The 20,652-nt window shown below is 64.7% G+C and overlaps 2 protein-coding genes across 20 annotated transcripts in view; both read left to right on the top strand.

Moving 5' to 3' along the window:
• EXD3 (exonuclease 3'-5' domain containing 3) overlaps positions 1 to 16,798 on the top strand; it is an 81,978-nt gene extending 65,180 nt beyond the window's left edge. For all 19 annotated transcript variants that reach the window (XM_072778938.1, XM_072778922.1, XM_072778920.1 and 16 more), the window contains 3 exons: positions 10,828 to 10,921; positions 12,405 to 12,443; positions 12,618 to 16,798. In XM_072778938.1, coding sequence (XP_072635039.1) covers positions 10,828 to 10,921; positions 12,405 to 12,443; positions 12,618 to 13,087 — 603 coding nt within the window. In that variant the 3' untranslated portion in view covers positions 13,088 to 16,798. The remainder of the gene's footprint in view (positions 1 to 10,827; positions 10,922 to 12,404; positions 12,444 to 12,617) is intronic.
• A 1,080-nt stretch (positions 16,799 to 17,878) lies between these two features.
• Positions 17,879 to 19,364, top strand: NRARP (NOTCH regulated ankyrin repeat protein). Its single transcript, XM_072778864.1, has one exon. The coding sequence runs from the start codon at positions 17,958 to 17,960 to the stop codon at positions 18,300 to 18,302; it is 345 nt and encodes a 114-aa protein (XP_072634965.1). The 5' UTR covers positions 17,879 to 17,957; the 3' UTR covers positions 18,303 to 19,364.
• Positions 19,365 to 20,652: the final 1,288 nt, after the last annotated feature.

The following is a 20,652-nucleotide window of genomic DNA, read 5'->3' as shown; positions in this document are numbered from 1 at the left end:
GCCCTCCAGACTGGGGAGGGACACAGAGGACAGGAACATGGGCAAGGGGACGCCTTGGCCCCCAACCCACTGCTCATCTGGGGGCTCTGCCCGCAGTGCCCGTATTGGCAGGACACACGCATTCAGCACAAGGCCAGCTGCTGAGGGCAGAGGTAGGGCCCTCAATTTGGGACCACGTGGCTGCAGAGAGCGGCCACCCTAGGACCAGAGGACGCCCAGAGCTGGAGTGGGTGGGGTGGGGACCCAGCAGGGACTTGTGTATATGGCTGTTGGCCAGGGTTGGCCACAGCATGGGCAGCAGGTGGGAACACAGGGATGAGGCTGTGTATTGGCCCCTGATGGGCCTTTGTCAACACAGGGCCCCGGGAGCCCTCCAGCCGGTGGCCTCCACTGAGCTCAGCTCCAAAAAAATGTGTCCTGGGTGTGCCCCAGGGCGGGACCCTCGCTGGGTGGCTGGTAGCTGTTCAGGAGGGTCCATGAAGGAGCCTGAGGAGCCTGAAAAACCAGCGTTACGGGCCGGTGCCAGGGGACAGGATTCCTGCATTGGACCAGCGTGCTCATCAGGGGAGGGGGTAGGAGGGCTGAGCTTATCATGCGGCAGTGAACACTAGTGCTGAGGCCTCAGGCCAAGTCCCCACCGAGGTTCTCAGGCTAAATCCCCGGTTACTGCACGTGAGCACCAGGTCAGGTGGGCCTCCAGCCACATTCCCACTGTGTGCTCTTGGAGCCCGCCAGCCACAGTGTCCCCCTGAACCCCAGGAACTCAAGCCTGAGCAACAGCCAGGAACGGCTGAGCACCTCGTCCTGAACACCAGCCCCCCTATGCCCAGCCTGGTGCCAGGGGGAGGTGCCGTCCTCAGGGCCGGGCAGGGTGGACAGCAGCACACACTGGACACTCCAGGGTGGTAGCCGGGGCGGGGGCAGCACAACATGGTGACTGGGCCGGCTCCGCGAGCTCCCTGTGACTGCTGGCTCACGGCCCCTCTGGACCTCAAGAGGTGCTGCCCGGTGATCAGCAGAGAGTGTCATTGTCAGGACTGACCTAGGTTTGGCCCTGGGGGGCGTGAACTCCCCGGCTGGTGGCTCAGAGCCTCCACTGCCCCTGGCCCGGGCGGGAGCTGGCTGTCTCCCTGGAGACCTCCCACTGCCAGGCCGACTTTCCATTTTCCTTCCCTGCCTCATGCTATTTTAGTGCCATTCCCAGAGGGAAAGCCCACTGGACACATAGAGCATTCCCAGAGTGAGCCTGGCTGCTCCCCAGACTGGTGCATTGGGGTCCAAGGCAGGAAGAGGGGGAAAAGGGAGAAGGGTGGGCCAGGTGCCTGGCCAGAGGTCCGTGGCCACAGCTCACCCGAGTGCCCTGCACCTGACGCCATGTGGCCTGTGCCCCAGGCACCAGGGTCTGCTTTCTGGAGCATCTGCATGTGAGGACAGAGCATCACACGAGGGCCAGACCCTGGGGTGGAGGCCGGTGGCCCCCGGGTCCTCTTCGGGGATTTGGTGGGTAAGGGCTAGGGGGTCTCACATGGTGGGCAGAATCATGATCCCTGAAACTGGCGACCTGGGCCTGGGATTGTCCATCAGGAACATCCGCTGAAAGGATATTCCCAGTGCCGTCCACCATGGGAAAATATTTTATCAAAGAAATTTCAGTTAAAAAAAAAAAAGCACAAGCACGAACCCCTGACATGGCTAGGCATAATGTCTATTTTTACTGTCCCTCTGGTCCCCTTCTGCTGTGGTGGGGAGCAGGCTGTGGCCCCCGTGTACAAGTGGGGGAGCGTCCTGGGAGTCAGTGATGCGGGCCCCAGAAGTGGGCACCCAGGAGGGAGGCCTCTGTGGGACAGTGACTCTGCCTTGGGGTCTCAGGCAGCACTGGCTGCAGGATCCCCCAGAGGGAGGGGGTGTGGGGCCACAGAGAAGCCTGCAGTGAGGGTGGGGGTGCTGGTCCTTGGGCTGCAGGAGGCCACGGGGCTGGGCAAGGGCCCTGGGACAGAGGTGGACACCAGCCCAGGCTGACCTCTACAGGGGAGGAATGCCAGCAGGGGGCTCCCAGGGCCTGGGGAGGTGAGCGAGACTCCCGGGGCACCCACGCCTAGAACCCAGGGCTGACCAGGGCACCAACTGCAGACCAGGGACCCATAGGAAGAGAGGCAGTGGCCGCTGACCCCGCCCCTCCCCAGCTTTTGTGCTCCATGGCCCCCAGCCCTGTTCCCACACTCGGCGCCCCCAGGGTCACGCAGGCACAAAGGCCACAGGAGGGGTGGCCGCCTCCCTGCGCTGGCAGACTCCGGCCTGCGGTCTGAGGCTGCAGGAGGAGGCCGGTGGGAGTAGCTGGCGGGTTGGGATGCTGTCCTGAGGCCTCAAGGTTTTGGCAGCAATGGAGGCCGGCGCCCCCAGACCCGGGACGCGAGCCAGGGCAATGGCTGACAGCAGGGTGGGCCACCCCCAGGTTCTCCATGCAGCCTGTGGGGCCACCCCCTGCCCTCCTCCCTCCCAGGAAGCCCGCCCTGGGTTTCAGCCAGAGCCCGGCTTCTGTTCCCAGCAGAGGGCCCCTGGGGCTTGAGGACAAGGACCCCACTAGCCTGGCAGCACCCCGGCCTCCAGTGCCCCTGACTTGACCCCAGCCACTTCAGGAGGGATCCTGGCACTCCCGGGCCAGGTGATAGTCACACCTGCCTCCTTGACACTGATGCAGGGCTGCCCGGCCCGGCAGTCAGCTGGCACTGCCCGCTTCCCAGAGACCTTCACCCTCCCAGGGCCCCACAAATGGACCTATGCATGTCCACAGCAGGCCCGCTGCCCCCGGCCCACTCCTCCCTGGGCTGAGAGGAGGTCTGAAGCCCCATCCTATGCCTGAGGCCTTGAGACCTGCCCAGGCTTCTCTGGGCCAGTGCCTGGGGAGGTCAGCATGTGAGTCCCCAGTGCAGCTCATGCTGGGCACTGCCTCCCCTCGTGTCTGTGGTGCCTCGGGATCCAGTGGTCAGTGATCATGTGCTTCTGATGGGCCTCCACGTCAGCGATCTGGGGTCCCCTCTGGACAGGGCTCCTCTGACTACCCCCTGAATGTTGATGGCAGAGTATTCACATGTCCATTCTGGAGGGTTTGACACACTTAAAGTTGAAATTCAGAGGGCACGGAGGCACCCACAGTGGGATGAGCACCAGCCAACAAGGCGCTTCCTGCTGCCCTGACGGCCGTGTGAGGGGACAGAGCACCAGTGCACATGCACAGGGGTCCGTCCATGGTTGGGGCGTAGATGTCCACAGGTGTACGGACACTCAGCAAGCACAGTGTTAGCGGCCTGGACAGTCACAACCATGGCCCCAAGTCAGGCGGTGTGCCCTGGGCCTGGGAAGCTGCTGCAGGCTAAGGACAGGCCACTGGGTTTGAGGGAAGGATAGCAGGCAGGGAGGTCCCCAAGCAAGCGCTGGCCCCCCAGGCAGGACCACCTGGGCCAGAGTGTCATCCATACTGGCCAGCTGACAGCCAGATGTGGAAGAGGCCGGGCCAGGCCACACTGGTCGTGTGGGCTCTCGGTGTCATCGTCTGGGGCGGCTGTCCTTGACCCCTCGGACAGTAAGACAACGCCTGGCACCACAGACACAAGGTCTGGGGGTATGGCCGTGTCTCTGGGGCCCGAGGCCCTTGTACCTCTGCTCCGTGCCTCTGCCGGCTGCTGGCATGGTACCACTTCCCGAAGCCCGGGGCCATGGAGCCATCCAGAGCCACCAGCTGGACATGGGGAAGGCCGGCTCTTAAACCTGCCACCCAGCAACCTGTACCGATGTGTGGGAAGCAGGGAGGACAGAGCCCCGATGATGGGCCTTCTTCGGCCCAGGGTTCTGGATGTTGGCGGGGCGGGGGGGGTGGGGTGCCTCTGGGGCTGGGGCACCAGAGCAGCACACGCCCTCGGCTCAGGGACCCTGCGGCCGCCTCGGCCCCCCACGGCCAGGGCTGGGGTTAGTGGCAGGTTGAGACACACACCCTGATGTCAACGCACCACAGCCCGCAGCTAAATCATACGAAATTCAAATTTCAGCGTCCATAAATAGTGTTCTTGGCAGCAGCCCCGCCTTGTGTTCCTACACTGCCCACAGCTGCTTTCTCAGGGACCCGGTGGCCCTTGCAGGGGACTGACCGATGCCCAGGGGCCTGACGGGCATCTGACAGGGGGCAGGGGCAGTCGGAGCCCCAAAGCAGAAGTGGGGCCCAGGAGCCAGGGGGCAGTGGGCCCCTAGGTGGGTGGCCGTGGGGCCTGGGTGAGACAGCAGGTCTGACTTCTGCAGACCCACTGTCCATGCGACCCTGGACATGGGAGGTGACACAGGCCCAACTGGCTGGCCTCAGGGTGTAAGGCAAGAGTTAGCCAGCCCCTTGGGGCTGTATGTAGAGGCAGCCATGGGCAGCCATGGACTGGGTCTGGGGAGGGTCCTTGGGACCCCCAGACAAAGCAGGGTCTGCAAGACGGGGATGGCTCTGTCCATGTCCCAATGCGGCAGGGACCAGCAGATGATCAGCTGGTGCTGCAGGGCACCCTGGGGCTGGGGTATGTCTCCTTCCCTCGCTCTCCCACATTTCCTGAGGTGGGGCTGCAGCACCTGGAGTACTGTCAGGACAAGCAAATGCCCCAGGGGAGTGCCCCAGGGGCTCTGAGGGGAGCCAAGCATTGAGCATAGAGATCAGAACGTGGGGCCCTGCCCTGGGCAGAGGGGTATGACCCCCGACCCTCTGAAGCACCCCACAGAGGGAGACAGACCTTGAACCCCTCCCTGGAGGTGGGGTGGGGGTGGCAAATGGAGGGTTCTGAGAAGGGGGGGAGGAGTCAGAGCGGGAGTCAGAGCCTCCCCCTCACACCTCCCATCTTGGAAAACCCATTTCAAGGCACAGGTGGGGGTGGGAAGGGCCGCCTCTCCTGGCCTGACTCAGTGGCCCAGGGAGGAGGCAGGAGGAAGGGCAGGGGACCCCTGCCCTGTACTCTGCCCCCCATCCCCCCCTTGCCAGAGCTCCCACCCCCTCCACCTGGTCTGCACCCCAGGGTGGCCGTCACTTCCTCCAGGAAGGCCTCCGGGCCCCCAGCCCCATCTCGGACTGTCATCACCCTTTGGAGGAGCACTTTGGGGCCCGGTGCCCCTGGCTGGGGACCCGGTGGGGCAGGGCGGCTGAGTGGGGAGACCGCGGGGCAGCTACAGACCCAGGCCGCCTGAGGAGGCCAGAAAGCTGGGCTGGCGCGCCGGCCCCCCAGCCCCCAGCTTCCGTAGCTCCACACCCCGCCCCCCCGGGCCCCAGGTGGGAGGCCCCCAGCCCCCTCCCGTCCTGGCGCGCGGGAAGGCGGTGCAGCCGTTGGCTTTTGAATCCGGGGCCGAGCCCTGAGTGGCCCTTTCAAAGCCGGCAGGCGGGGCCGTTCCCAGGCGCGCCCCGCCCCCGCCGCCCCTCCCCCCGCTTTCCCACGCGGCCCGGCCGCTGGCTGGTTCTCACGGCCCGCCGCCCCTCCCCCGTCTGGGAACGGCCGGGGTGCCCGGGCGGGGTGGGCGGCGCGCGGCGGGGTTCCCGCTGGGCCGGCCTGCAGGCCGCGGTCCCGGAGAGGGGCACCCCCCCTCCATGCTGCTCGACCGAGCCAGGCCAGGTGGTGGCCCGCACCTCAGGGGCAGACCTGGCCGCCACCGCCGGCTGCTGCCACCGCAGTACTGACCCCTCACTGGGGTCTCCCAGGTCTCCGCCCTCGCGCAGCCGGGAAGCCCAGGGCCCTAACGCCCTGACTTGTCAAATGCAGATGGAGACCCTACCCCAGTGTGAATGCAGAAAATAATGCCTAGCCCTCACCTGGAGACTGTTTCCGCCTGTACCTGACATTCCCATGGAGGGCCCAGCTCTCCCGGGCCCTGACTTGGGGGGGGCGGGACTGTCCCCTGTCAGGCGGTGGAAGCCAGGCAGGATGGCTTGGCCACCTGCGCCCCCCCCCCACCCGCCGTTGCTCGTTGCTCGTATCAGGTGGCCTGCCTCCCTGCAGGTTAGGCCTGGCCTGCCCAAGGGAGCTGGGCCTCATCTACCAGCCCCAGATGGCCTGGGCTGGATTGTTGACCCTGCTGTCCCCCTGGGTCCAGGTCCCAAGCTGACCCTGGCTATTGGCTGGTGCACTTGGATGAGGAGCTTTCAGAAGCTAAGGTGCCCAAGGTAGAGGAGTGGACACCAAGTAGAAAGCCCACCTGCCTGTCCTGTTTGTGACCACTTCCTGGGGCTCAGGCCTACAACCCCAGAGGGGCCTGGGGGAGGGGCTGTGACCCCCCCCCCCATATGCACCTGACCAGGGGCTGGTTGTCATGTGTGCTATGTCTGGGCACTATGTCTGCCATCACAGAGACCAGCAGGTTGAGGGACGTCCAGGGAGGCCGTAGGGTGTTCAGCCCGGCCAGGGCTGGTGGGGCCCTCCATGCTGGTGGCCAGCCCTCCTTGCCTGCAGGCACAAGGACAGCTCTCTGGCTAGGGCCTCCACTCCCAGATCTGAGGCAGGTCCCCAGGAAGTCCAGGCAGCTCTCCGGTCCATGCAGCAGAAGGTGAACTGGGCTCGGGTGAACATGTGACATCCCATCCACTCACCTGGATACACCCCGTAACACAGGTCCTGTGTCCACACCTTAGAATACCCAGCCACATGCACTCCCGTTCACACCTCTGATACTGCTCACACACGGACACACGCTCAGCTCCTCTGATGCCGGGTGCTGAGGAGAAACACACCTGCAGCGTACCAGCTCTCACACACGTGGGCACATCCAGGCTTCATGGGGATGCGGACCCACTACGTGCCCCAGCACCTGGGCCCCTGCCCCCTAGGGACCCCGTGCAATGCTGACTCTGCCAGGCCTATGCCCAGTCTGTGGAGATGTTGTCCTGGCCCCACGGAGGGGATGGGCAGCAGCCAGTTCAGGGAGGGGCTGGGCCCCTGGGAACTGCCCTTCCTGGACGTGGGGGCAGGGCAGACATTGGAGCGAGGCCCCTGCAGGGCTGCCGTCCCAGGTCACAGACCTCAGCGGTGGAGGTCACTGGTTGGAGGGCCAAGAGGCTGCTTCACAGTCAGAAGAGCATTATTGTTGGGTTTGTTGGCATTTTTTAAGATTTTATTTATTGGAGCATGCAAGAGCACACAGGAGCAGACTAGTATGCACAAGCAGGGGTGGGGGTTAGGGGCAGAAGGAGAGGGAGACGCACATTCTCCCAACCCTAAGCAGGGAACCCCACGTGGGGCTCGATCCCAGGACCTAAGCCCAAGGCAAGTGCTTAGCTGAGCCACCCAGGCGCCCGTCGTTGTTGGGTCTGGAAACCTTCCCACACAGGCCAGTACAGCACCCCCTGCCGCACTCCCCCCAGCAGGGTGGGGATGACTCCCCACAGATGCCCTGCGAACCTCAGCTGTCAGCCAGACCCACTGCAGCCACGAGCCTGCAGGGTCTTCCTTGGCAAAGCTGGCCGGTGTGCGGGTCAGGGAGAAGGCCGCAGCTCCGCAGCCGTGCTCTGCCCCGGAACCACATCTCCTTGGGGGGCAGATGGCTCAGGGCCTCACAAGGCATTGCCTGCAGGGTGTGGGAGCGCACGGTGTGGAGTACACCCAGGGGGCTTCAGGCCGAGGTGTCAGGCTAACACCCCGCGGCCAGGAGTCTTTCATCCCAGCCCTCCGGCCCTGCACCCGGCACCATTTGTTGGGGTGGCTCTGCGGGGGTGGGTCACGGTGCATGAGCCAGCCCAGGAAAGCCTGGGACACAAGTGTGGACGGTAAGGGGAGGTAGCTCTCGGCAGGGACCAAATGGGCAGAAAACACTGCGGGAGCCATACCCCTGTGTCCTGCAGCCCCTCCAGGGCCCCCCTCCCCTGACGTGAGCCTTGGAGATGCTGGCCCCAGGAGAGGTGTGCCCTGGGAAGGTGCCGGAAATGGAAACTCTTCTCCTTGCCATGCTAGCTTTTCCCACCAGGTGGTGGGATGAGGGCAGGTTTAGTTTCTTCTTTTCTATGCTTTTCTCTCGTTCTCCCAATTTGCTCTAAAGGAGCAAGAAATGGCCTGTTACTCTAGAGCATGTCACAGCTTCTGAGCCGAAGCTCCCATCCGCCCTGCCTGTGGAGTCAGAAAATCCCAGAATGCAGCCTCCCGGGGTAGGGGCTCAGGGCCGGACACATTTGCCATCCAGCAGGAGTAAGGTTGCTGTTGTCCGCCAGTTGTTCGGCCCCCAGGCTGAGTAGTAGCCCCAACAGCAGGGCACTCTCGTGGCCTGGGCCCAGTTCCCAGCTGGGAGGGGGGGCCCTCGCACCCCACTGTGCCAGGTGCCCACTGGGCAGGGAATTGGGGGCAAGTCTGCAGTGGGGGCAGGGAGCCACCCCACATCCTTCTTGCTGCCCCGCCCCCTTGGGAACACGGGGTCTCTGCCAGGCCCCATGCCTGGTGAGCCCCAGGTGAGGCTCACATCCCACCCTCCTCTCACCCTCAGCCCCCGACTTGCTGAGGCTCAGGGCCCAGCAATGTTTATAGGCCACCATCAGTCCCCAGGGGACAACGTCCCACTCATGGGCTCATCCTGGGAAGCCCCCAGGGAGCCAGAGGGTCCCAAGTAGGGACGGCTGGCGGGTGTTGGCCCTGAGCAGCTGCAGGAGCTGTGGAACCAGGCAGGCAAGTGGCCCCCTGACACAGGGACACCAGAAGCCTTCCCGGCCCCTCCTGCCCCCTCCCACCCAGCCGGGCTCTGGGGGTGGAGACCAGGCTGGACCCACGGGACTGGACCACCCAGCCCTTGTCTGGGCCTCCCCAGGACCCCCACTGCCATCTGCCTGGACCCCCTGGCATCCCGAGCTAGGGTTTGGCCATCCCACAGGGAAGAATGGGCATGACTTAGGTAGTACCTGCTCACACAGCTTCCCCTGGGGGTCCATGTGAGGACCCTGGTGCGATACCCTCAGAATGAGTGGGTGTCAGGAGGGGGCCTCTGCTGGACTGGCACGGGGCCCGCGACGCAGCCCAGGCTAGGCTGTGAGCCCCGAAGAGCAGCCCCTCAGCCTTGGTGAGGGTGGCCACTGCCTGCCCACAGCAGGTGGTCAGAGGAGAGTTGCTGGGCCCGGGGATGGGGGGTGGGGGGTGGGGGGGTGGGGGAGTGGTGGGGGATGACCGAGATGGAGGAGAGGCTTTCCTGCAGATTCGGAATGCAGGGCAGAGAAGGGGTGAGTGCACAGAACCGGCTTTTCCAGCTGGAGGTGGGGGTAGGGCAGGGCTCCCAGGGCCCTACGGGGTGACAGCAAGGGCCCTGACAGTGGGCAGAAGCCGTGGGAAAACCTGCTCTGGTGGTTCCCGAGGGTGGGGCCAGGTCCTCGCGGATGGCACCGGCCGTTTGTCTGCTCAAAGTGACTCAGCATGAGCTGGCCACCCCGCCCAGGTGTGCACCCCAGGCCTGGGCCCGCGACAGGCTCCCACCCCACTGCCTGGGCTCTGTCTACACCTACTGGCTCTGACCCCTCAGGGAGCCTGGCCAGGGAGAACGTGGACCTCCGTGGGGGACAGCCCTGGCTGCCAGAGACTCTACTGCCCTCTTGCTCTCCATCCTTCCCCAACCAGGCCTGGAGTGACCACAGGTCAGACCTGCGGCCAGCACTCCGTCTGCACCCCTGCCCCAAGAGGGTCCCTGGATCCGTGTGCTGGGGGCCAGGCCCCGCAGTGCACCCCCTGCGCCACAGGCAGGCCCAGGGTCCGGGTGGCAGGGGCAGCCGAGGGGAGGATAGGAGGCCCCCCAGAGGCAGCAGGAAGGGTCCTGCCCAGGCTCGGCCCTCCCGGGCCCCACCTAGGCTGCCCGCCCACACCCACAGAGGCGACCCCACCCACCCAGCACTCCCAGGCCCTGGCTCCTCGTGCTGGATGTGGAGCCACGAGGCCACAGGTAAAGCAAGCTCAGTGTCGAAAGGCCCGTGGGAAAAGGGCGTGTGGGGGCAGGGAGGGCACCGCCTCTGACATGGGCACCTGGGGCTCCAGGGACCCATGGCTGCCGCCTGCCCTCCCCAGAGGCCATGTCCTCCAGGAGGGGGCCAAGAGCCATCACATGTGTGCAGGTCAGGGCCCCCCTCCCAGGGCCTGGGAGCCCCTGGCCCAGCTCCAGCTCATTGTCCAGAAGGCTCTGACCAGAGTGCACGTCTCTGCGGCACCCCACGCCTACCTGCCTGGGAGCCAGGTCTCCAGGCACCGACTCCTTCCCCACCTCCCCCTGGGGGTCCTGGGGCCCCTCACCCTGGCAGGTGGCAGGCTGTGCCCAGGAGCCCCTGACTCCACCAGGGTTGTCGCCAGGTCAGCAGGGCTGTACGGAGCTCCCCACAGCATATCCCTGGCCAGGCTTCCCACAGCATATCCCTGGCCAGGACCCCAAACAGGAGCAAAAGTGACTTCCGTCTCGATCGCTCACCAACATGGCCATTGAGAAACACGGACACTGAGATGGCCTGGGTCCCCCCAGACCAGCAGAGGGGCAGCTGAGGGGCTGCTTACCTGAGCCTTTGATGCTGGGCCCTGTGTCCCCCACCACAGCCCAGCCCAGGGCCTGGCTTTGCCCTCAAGACTCTGGGGTTGGGGAGATGATGGCAGAGTCCCACAGGGTCTCAGGAGCCAGAAGAGGCTGCCCAGGGGCTGTAAGGATCCAGTCCAGTCAAGGAGGGCTCCCAGGAGGTGGTGTGCCCTGTCTTGCAGGGAGAGGAAGGGATATGTCGTGTGTCTCTGGCCAGACCCAGCACTGTAAAGAGCATGAGGCAGCAAGTGGGCACGTGGAAGGGTTCCCACCTGGCCTCAGGATCCCCTCTGTCCTCAGGCCTGTAACTGTGACCGGTACCTGAAGGTCTCCAAGGACATGATGAGGCAGCTGGTGCGGCTCGGCAGCCCCCAGGAAGATGCCCACAGCACAGGTGTGTGCGCCCCACGGGGTTGGCCATAGGCTCTGTGGGGTCTGGGGATGGGGCAGGGGCCCAACCCCTGGATGCTCCTAGGGCTAGAGCGCCAGCTGGCGGATGGGCGGAGCTCAGCACCTGCAGAGGCCACAGGCCCAGGGGCATGAGGCCCAGACACACAGCCCCTCAGGGTGCTGTCATCCACGTCTCCCCAGCAGGGCAGGCACACGTGCCATCGTTCCCATGCACACGCTGGGGTGCACATGCAGGTGCTTGCACACCTGTGCACTGAGGGCACCTGCAAAGCAATCTGAAGGCAGACGAGCCCTGGACAGACAGGAAGGAGGGCAAAACCCAGATGTCCCCCCAACTAGGGGCCCAGCCTCAGTTTCCATTCTTGTAAAGCTGGAAAGAAGAGGGTACAGAGCCCCCGGAGACTTTGCAGTTGTTGCCCAGGGCAGGGGTGTGCCCTGCCGCTCCCAGGCTCAGTTAGGGGCAGGGTAGGATGCACAGGGACACTCCCTGGGGGCCAGCCTGAGGCCTGGGTGCCTCTCCAGGGTCTGGGGCCAGAGCAGGGGCCACCCACTCAGCAGGTAGGCTATCCCCATGACCTGTGTCCAACCCCCAGGGCTGTTGGCTCTTCACAGTGTGGCCTTGATGTGTTTGGGGCCCAGGAGGGGAGTAGAGCATGCGCAGTGCCCTCATGGACCATGTCCTCCGCAGGCTGTGCCCTCCGTGGGCACCCAGGGCTTCCGTCCCCTCAGGGCCTCTGGCACCCCACCCAGAGGCCCACACCTATGCTGGAGTGGTGGACAGGCATCCTGTAGGCCACCTGGTATCCTGGGGGCCTCAGGTAGAGGCTGAGGGCAGACCGGCCAGAGAGGAAGGCCAGGTGGAGGTTGTGGCCACGCTGGGCTCCCCAGAGGCAGTGGGGCTTGGGTGGGGGGCTCATCCAGTCAGGCCCCGGCTGTGGTCTGCCTGGAGCTGCCTGTGCAGGAATGTTTGCTGAGCACAGTATGAAGGTCACCAGAACCCGGAGGACACTGCCCTCACCCATGCCACTGCTCCTCTGCTGCGGCTGCCCTCAGCCCTATGCCGTGGCCTGGCCACCTCCCTGAGGGCCAGTGGGCCCCGGGGCCCCGGCTGCCACAGTGCGGGCTATTGGGAGCTGCACTCCTAGGCAGGGCAGTGGCTTATCTGCTCATCACCACAGAGGGATGCTCCCGCCCCCACCCGCTGTTCCCAGGCCCCCAAGTGCCCTAATCAGCCAATCTCACGCCCAGAACTTGTTTCCCAAGGACCTTTGAGCCCCAAGAACATTCCAAGGTGTGAGTTCCCATGGGAGGGGCCCAGGCTGGCACCATGGCTCCTCAGCCCCCTGCCCTTCGCCCTTTCTGCTAAGGGTGGTGGAGAAGCTGGGCACTTGGAGGTGCCCTGTGGGCCCAGAGGCATCCAGGCCCTGTTCTGGGGACTGTCCCCGACATCCTGGATTGATTCACAGGTGACAAGGCTGACCCGAGTGAGGACTTACAGGATGCAGGTGAGGTCACGTGGGGCTCCTGACACCCATACCCAGCCCAAGACGGTCTGTGTGCTCAGTGAGGGGTGGTGTGCAGCCCCAGTGGGGAGAGCCAGGGGTCTGTAAGATGAGGCAGAGGATGAGGTGGCACACACGCCCAAGGCTGAGAGCTCAAAGTGGCCCCGACACCTGCAGGCGACGCCCCCAACGAGGCCCCCACAGGGGGCTACACCTCTCACCTGTCTTGCCGCTGGCTGGAGGCGGCCGACCTGCAAAGCCACGCGCCTGCCACCCTGGCCAACGGCACCCGGCTGCAACTGGCGAGGGTCCCGGAGGGCGTGCTGTGGCGGCCAGACTTGAGGCACTTCTACTGCTGCTCGGGCTGCGGCAAGGTCTTCTGGGAGGGCTCCCACCTGGGCCGCGTCACCTCGCACTTCAGCGAAGTCCTGAACAGTGCCGCCGGCTCCCAGAGGCAGCCCAAGCCCCCTGGCCCAGCCAGCGGCCCCCCAGCACAGCGCCCCAACCCCACTGGCCTGGTCCCCTGGGGTGGGCCGAGGCAGGACACCCTGACCTACACGGACCCAGTGCCCACCCCAGAGTGCTCCAGATTGCCAGCAGGACCCCCCGCACAGAGCACAGCTCGGGGGGACACGGTCTGCCCATAGTCAGGATGCTCACACCCTGAGGAAGGTGGGAAGGACATGCCTGGTAGAGGGCACTGCATAAAGGCCCAGGTGTGGGACCCAAGTGGCTCCCCGTCCCCAGGACTCTGCAAGCTGCAGGAGGTGGGGGACACACAGGCCCCCTGCGCCGGTGGCCCACTCCCTTTGCTGTGATAGCAGACGCACTCCCCACCCCACTAGCCCATTCTGTTGGCCTCCCCAGGCCTCCCCTGCCTTCCCTTCCCCCAAGCAGGTCCCAGCCAGGCCAGCCTCAGGACCCTCCAGCTCCCCCTCCAGTCCCAGGGATCCTGCTAGGCAGGCTCTTCAGGCCAGATGTGGGGGGGCTTCCTGGGGTTAAGCCCCAGCCCCACCTGGTGCCTGAGGCAGGGCAGCCCCCCTTGTGGAAGACATCCATGTGTACTGGAAGGCCGGGGCCTGGAGGGAAGGCAGCGCCTCTGAGTCTGCGACCCTGGCCCCCCGCTGGCCGGAGCTTGACCCCACAGGCCTCCCCCGGCTCAAGGCTGGGTGGCCTCCTCTCCTGCAAGAGGGCAGCAGCTGAAGCCCCAAGGGGCCCCTGCACACAAGAGCCCCCTCCTCAGCTTCAGGAAGCAGCTGCTTTTCCACCCACCGGAGGGAAACTGAGGTGCTGGCACCCCAGGGCCCTGCAGGCCTCACTGCCAGGTGGGTGGGGAGAGGAGCCAGACTGCATCTTGCCCTCGCTGCCTCCTCCTGGCTCACCCCCCAGGAATGTGTGCTCCCCCCCTCCACATCCCTTTCCTGTCCTTCCTGCCTTGAGCGGAAACCAGCTCAGATTTGGCTGAGGAGCCCAGGCGGAAACCTCGGGGGCCGCTGGGGCTGGGGGCTAGAGCAGGGCCGCCGTCTGTGCCCCGAGTGGGTGCACCTGTGGGCCCAGGTACCAGGTGGGCTCTGGCCATGCCCCAGGCCAGGGTCAGGCCACAGGGTGTGCATGCAAGGGCTCCTCCCGCAGGCCGCACAGACGTCCCACCATCTTCCCTGTCCTCTGCTTCCCCGGAAGTGCCCACTGGGCTCCGGGGCATGCCTGGGCTGGCTGCAGCTGGTGCCCCTGCTCAGATGGAGAGGCCAGGAGGCCCCGGGGACAGGGCCAGGCTGAGTGGGCATTGTGTCTGGGCCAAGTGTGCACGCTGGCCTTCTGGTCACTGCTGGGCTGTTGAGGTGAGTGGGTTGGCCAGGCCCCACCAGAGCCAGGCACCCTCTGTGGTCTGGGTGCTGCTTCCTAGAGCCAGAGCAGCACCGAATCCTGTCCTAGGAGGCAGCCCAAGCTTGCTCCTCCCCAGGGGGCCAGGAGGAAACCCCCAGGGGTGCTGGCCCCCGCTGCCCACCCCCCTGCTTCCTGGAGACTCTGCCCTGAGGCCCTGGTGTCAAGGGCAGCTGGTCCTCAACAGAAAAAGGCCAGAGCAGGGGCAGCACGGGGAGACCAAGTGTCCTTCTTGCCCAGTACCCCTGCCCCGGGTGCCCCTCACGGCCTCGCCTGTACCATCCCACCTGCCTCCCCACCTCCCCAGCCCTCTGCCACCCAGCCTGGCTCCGCGGCCACCCTGGTCCTGACCATCCGGGGTCAGGCCAGCAGCCTCTTAAGGCCCCACCCCAGGCCAGGGGTCAGGCACCGTGCTGGCAGGGTGGGCTGGGGCCCTGGTGCCAGGCGCTGCCCCGAGCAGCCGGTGGGGCAGGCCAGAGCTGCGCAGGGATTGTCTGCCCCAGTTCCTGCCCTGGGCGTCCTTCCTCCGCTCTGGCCGAGGGCTGAGTGTTTGTTATTTGATCTCTATCCTCTCGGCCCTTCTACCAGGTGTCTGGGCTGCTGGGAAGAAACACTCTCCTCTTTCCCACGCTCCCCGACACATTTTAATGAATTAGCTGGAAGCCCCGCCCCCGCCCGTCCGCCCGCGCGCCCTCCCTCCCCCGCCTAGTGCTTAAGGGGGCCGCAGGCCCTGGCCCAGCTCCGGCCGCGGCCTCCCCTGCGGCCCTCCCCCGCCGCCAGGCTCTGCCAACGAGCTGCAGGCACCCACTGCTCCGGCTCCTCCCCCAAGGCCCTGCGGGCGGCACCCCTGCACCACATCCTGGGAGCAGATGCAGAGGACCGGCCTGCCTATGGAGCCCGGGTTCAGGCGACCCCCACATACCCGGGGTCAGGGCTTTCTCCCCCAGAGCCAGGGAAGCGCCTGCCTGTTTGTGGAAGTGAAGACAGCACTGAGAAAAGCTGCAGATGCCCAAGGGGGTCGCTCGGCGCCCAGGCAGGGCCTGGCCAATGGCAGGCTTCTCCCCCTCCCTCCAGGGCATTTGGAACAAATGTCCTCCTTTCTCGGAACATCCCTTGGGCAAACATTTAGGAGGCAGTGCCCTGCAAGCCCTTCTTCCCCTCCTGTCCTAGGATGGGGCAGCCCCTAGGGAGTGGGCCAGAGCTGCTCAGAATGCATTGACTGCCCTGCCACGGAATCCCATCAGCCCCTAGGGACAGTGTGACCCTCACCTGAACTCCACAATGGCGGGCCCAGCTGCACCTGTCTGACTCTCACCCCGAGCCCTGCGCGTGTGAGCCTCAGGCCAGACTCATGGCCACTGTGGCCACGCCGCCCCGGCTGGGGACACCCAAACCACCGATTTAATGGCTTGCAGTGGCAGCCGCGCATTCCCACACGCAGCTCACAGGGCCCCTTTGTTTGCCCTCCCTGACGCTGGCGCGGGTATTCCTGGGACTTTGTTCCCAGGCTCTGCCTGGGCCCAACAGGGTCTCTGAGATGCCCTTCTTCAGGTCAGGTGACCTGAGCCCACCTGGGCCGGGGCCTGGCTTTGAACGAGCCACCCTCGGGGGACCGCCTTGGGCATGGCCAGAGCTGGTGCACGTTCCCAGCATGCTGCCCCCATGCCCAACCCTGTTCCAGGGAGAAGCAGACAGCAGGGTGGCATGTGCTGCCTAGCGTCCCAGCCCTGCAGAGGGTCACATGCTTACCACTCCGACGGTCACTGTCCAGAGGTTTCTGTGGGCCCCGGTGGACAGGGCCTGGCCCTCTTCCCTGGTGCTGGGGTGGTTGGGGGCCCCAGCTTCAAGGTGTCCACAGTCCAGCGGCACCTGTTCCCAGGCCCTCTTACTGGACCCAGGGACACTTCCTGGTAAGAGGAGTGTCCTGATAGCAGCCCCCTCCCAGGTCACACCCACAGCTGGCCCTAGCGTAGGGCTCTGTGGGGCACTTCTGCGGGGGGAAGCCAGGCCTTGCAGAACTGCTGGACCACCAGCTGGACCACTGGCCTCAGGGAGACCAGCGAGTAGGACTCCGGGAGCTCTGGCTGCCAGGAGGGCCCTGGAGGGTCAGCTACGGTCATGTCTCAGCTTGGCAGACTAGAGGCAGCCAGTCCTGGGTTGGCCTTGCCCAGTTTTTCCTGTGGTTTGGCTGTGACTCTTCTAGGGCACAGAGCAAGATGGGGGTACCACTGCATGTGTGCAGACACTCATGGGCCCCCCCAGACAAGACCAAGCGGGTGGGCTCCCCAGATAAGGCTCGCAACTGCCTCCTGGGACTGGAAACTGGTCTCCTCCTGCTGCCCAAGGCCTGCTGCTCCGAGACTCATTCCTGCCCAATTTCCAGACACCACAGCCCAGCTATAAACTGTAAAACCCTAATGAGGAAATTTGGTGGCAGTATTAGAGCATCAATAAAATATGGGTTTACAGTTTGAAAATGAGTCATTTCTGTGTTTCCCTTCCAAGCAGCCCTTGGTGGCTTACCTGGGGCTGCTCATCCGGCCAGGCCTTGCCTACTCCTGCAGCTGGAGGTGGCCCAGCAGAGGGAAACAGACCCTGAGGTCCCACTGACTGACCTGCCCCCTCTGGAGGAGCGTCTGAGCCGGGGTGGGATGTAGAGGGGCAGCCCCCCCAGCCTCCTCAGGTGGAGAACCTGCTCCTTCATCAGGGCAGGGCCTCAGGGTTTGTGGAGTCAAGGCGGGGTCACCCAGGCCGCCTAAGAAGCCTTCCCCCCCACCCCCGTGCGGGAAGGACTGCATGGCTGAGGTCACAAGACCGAGCTGTTGTTGGCCCCGCGCGTGGACCCGGGGTCCCGGGGCCCAGGCCTGGCCAGTCTCGTCGCCGCGCACCCGGAGAGCTGGGGACCCCAGCCCCCCGGATCTGAAATGTTCCCGAGCCCCCACCCTGGGGAGGCCGCGCTCGGCCGGGATCGTGCCGGGGTCTGCGCGAGCGGGCAGCTTGGGGTTCCCCGGGTGGCCACAGGAAGAGTAGGCGGGACGACGGCGGAGATGCGGGGAGCCCGGGGCGCAAGGATCCAGGACGCCCCCCCAGCCCAGCACCGCCACCTGGCCCGGAGCCGGCGACCAGCGCCCCCTGCGGCGAAGCGCGCGGCCGCCGGGGCACGCCCCGCCCAGCCCCGCCCCCACGTGGGCGCCGCCCAATCGTAGGGCCGCCGGCGTGCGCGTCACGGGCGCCCTATTGTTATGCAAATATAAAGGGGGTAAAAGGCGCCCCGGCGCGGCGGGCGGGCGAGTGCAGCTGCGCGTGGGGAGGCGCGTGGGGTCTGCGTGGGAGCCGCAGCGAGCAGGGACCCGGAACGCGCGGCGGCGCCGCCGGGCCCACCGGCCCCCGCGAGCGCAGTGCCCGCCCCGGTCGCCCGCCCGCCCGGGCGCGGCTGGATGCGGCGGGGGCCCGGCGGCGGCGGCCCCCGGCCCCCAGCGCCCGGAACGCCCAGGGGCGGCGTGCGGGGCCCGGGGGCTCCGCGCCCTCCATGCGCCCCGGCGCGCCCCGAGACAGCCAGGGGCCCGCGCCGCAGCCGCAGCCGCCGCCGCCCGCGCTGAGCCCCGGCACGGCCCCCGGCCCGCGTCCGGCGGCAGCATGAGCCAGGCTGAGCTGTCCACCTGCTCGGCGCCGCAGACGCAGCGCATCTTCCAGGAGGCCGTGCGCAAGGGCAACACGCAGGAGCTGCAGTCACTGCTGCAGAACATGACCAACTGCGAGTTCAACGTGAACTCGTTCGGGCCCGAGGGCCAGACGGCGCTGCACCAGTCGGTCATCGACGGCAACCTGGAGCTCGTGAAGCTGCTGGTCAAGTTCGGCGCGGACATCCGCCTGGCTAACCGCGACGGCTGGAGCGCGCTGCACATCGCCGCGTTTGGCGGCCACCAGGACATCGTGCTCTATCTCATCACCAAGGCCAAGTACGCGGGCGGCGGCCGGTGATGCCCGCCGGGACCGGACGTGGGCCTCGAGCGTGTCGCCTGCTGTACCTTCCCGCCAACTACCTCGGTGCGCACCGCGGCCACCACGAGTCCGGCGCGCGCGTCCGCGCCCACGGGGGGCCCCGGGGTCGCCGCTCCCGCGCGGCCGCCCGGACCTGGGCCGAGGGCTGCCCACGGCCGCCGCTGCCGCCGCCTGGCTGGGGGAAGGGGCGGTGCTCGGGCTGCAGCCCCTTTGAAATCTGAGTCTGGCCACCAGCGAGTTCGGAGTCCCGAGACACCGGATCCTCGGTCCATGCGTTTCTCCGGAGGCGGAAGGCGGGCGGCGGGGCTCGGGGGTCGGGGCGCCCCGCCGCCCGCAGGACCCGCGGCCGAAGCCCGCCGCCCCGGCCCGGACGCGCGACCGTGGGGACGCTCCGCTCTTCTGCGGCTCCAAACTATTTATCCTGTGTGTGCACATTGTGGGTGCAGTTTGTGCGACTGATTTTTGTTGTTGTTTGGAAAATACTGTGCGTGGTCAATGTGGTTGTCGGGGGAAGATGCGTTTTTATTTTCCTAGTCCTAAAACTTAAAAAAACTTGAGTCTGTCATTTCTTGGTTGCACTGAAAACACCGCCCAGCCTGATGGTTTTCCCGTGCGAGGCCCCCTCCCCGCCCCCGCCACTCCTCCCTTCCCTCCCCCCCCTTACACGCGGACATACTCCTCGGAGCGCGACTGGGGAGCCCCGGGCCTCCCTCTGCCCTCTCCCGTGGGAGGCCGTGCCCCGACCCTGCTGGCTTTGCAGAGGCTCCTCGGGGGCTGGGGTGGCGTGAGGCCTTTTCTAGCGACTTCTATTCTAGGTAGTTGGTTGCACACTTTTTTAAAAAAAGTAAATGGATTTGCCACGATTAAATGTCATAACATTTATGACAGAATATAAAATATTAACATATTTTAAGCCAAGTTTTAGGTGTATTTGTTGAATCTTGGTTATAAACCCAATTTTAAAGGGCGTTGTATCCAGCGTTGTGAAGGCAACAGTGTACCCATATTTATATTTTTATAAAATACCTATAAGACTGTGAATCTCTTGTGCTAATTGCTGAGTGAGTTGAAGGACTGTGTTGTCTTCAGCCTCCCGGAGCCGCCCGGACCCGATTCGAATCCCGACGTGGGGGAGGGGCCGCGCGGGGACCTGGGCCGGGGCGGGGCTTCTGCGTCACTATTCCCGAAAGGCGCCCTTCCTGGTCTCCGAGGTTCCCATTTTCTATGCAACCCCACACCCCTTGTTGTTTTGATCCCGAGAAATAAAAGGGAGGCTGAATTATTCAAATTTAAATGAGGCTTCCCCTGGGTAGAGTGCTGCTGACCCTTCGTGCAGAAATGGGGAGCACTTGAGGACACAGGTGGGTGGAGGCCCTTTGTGCGCGGCTGGTCAGACCCGGGCAGTCATCTGGGGCCTTTTATAAACCCTTGTGTGAGAAGAATATATTGATAATGTCAGTGAAACAAGCAGACATTGAAACTGAGGCACAGATTACTCCAAAAGGAGTTTTTCTGTATATTTTTTTCTAGATGCAAATACCTTTTTAATTATGTTAATTAATGTTAAGACTTTCTAGGCTTATATGGAAGCTGTGTGTGGGTCCTGGTATGATCACTTCTAACTGGATAAAGTCTGCAGCACATTCCTGAGCGTACGATATAGACTTGTAGCCCAGCATGAAAAATTTATGAATAAATTTTTCATTGATTTTTTTTTTAATTAAAAAAAGCTTGTTGGTTTTTCTTGCTCTTGGCACCTGGGAAGAGGGTCAGGCTGCAACATGCTACCTGTGGGTGCCGTCTACACAATGCTTGGCTTGTCTTCACCTAAGCACCCAGCCTGGTAAACTGGCTCTGGGCACAACTCAAGTGCCAGCCCCAGTTGGCCACGTACGGAATTTGTGAGGTGCCAGGGGAGAATGCTCTTCCAGCTGGGGGGCCGGGTGGGGGGACCTAGGCCACCCTGAGAGCGCCCAGAACCAGCCCACAGGCTCTTTCCTCTGCTCCCTGGCAAAGCAGCTGCAGCTCTTCCCACCTCGAAGCCAGCCTGAGATGCCACAGGCCCCCCTCTGCCTACCACCCCCTTCCTTTGCTGTGGGTTTCTGCTGGGCCACCTGCAGCACAGAAGGGGTACTTTTTAAATCTGGGAAACCTCAAGAGTTGCTCTCTCCTGACGACTAAAAGGCCTGCTTCTTCTCTCTGTCCCCTGGTGGCATTTGGGAGCTGGGGAGGCCAGCATGCCTCTGGAGCCAGCCATTCCTGAAGACTACAGACCCCAAGAGAGACGGACACGTCCCTGCAGAGAGCTCAGAGCAGGTGTCTGTTTCTG

This window comes from Canis lupus, chromosome 16 (assembly GCF_048164855.1).
Source record: "Canis lupus baileyi chromosome 16, mCanLup2.hap1, whole genome shotgun sequence".
Lineage (NCBI taxonomy): Eukaryota > Metazoa > Chordata > Mammalia > Carnivora > Canidae > Canis > Canis lupus.
The sequence above is the reverse complement of the archived record's forward strand: the minus strand, read 5'-3'. Positions and strand labels throughout refer to the sequence as shown.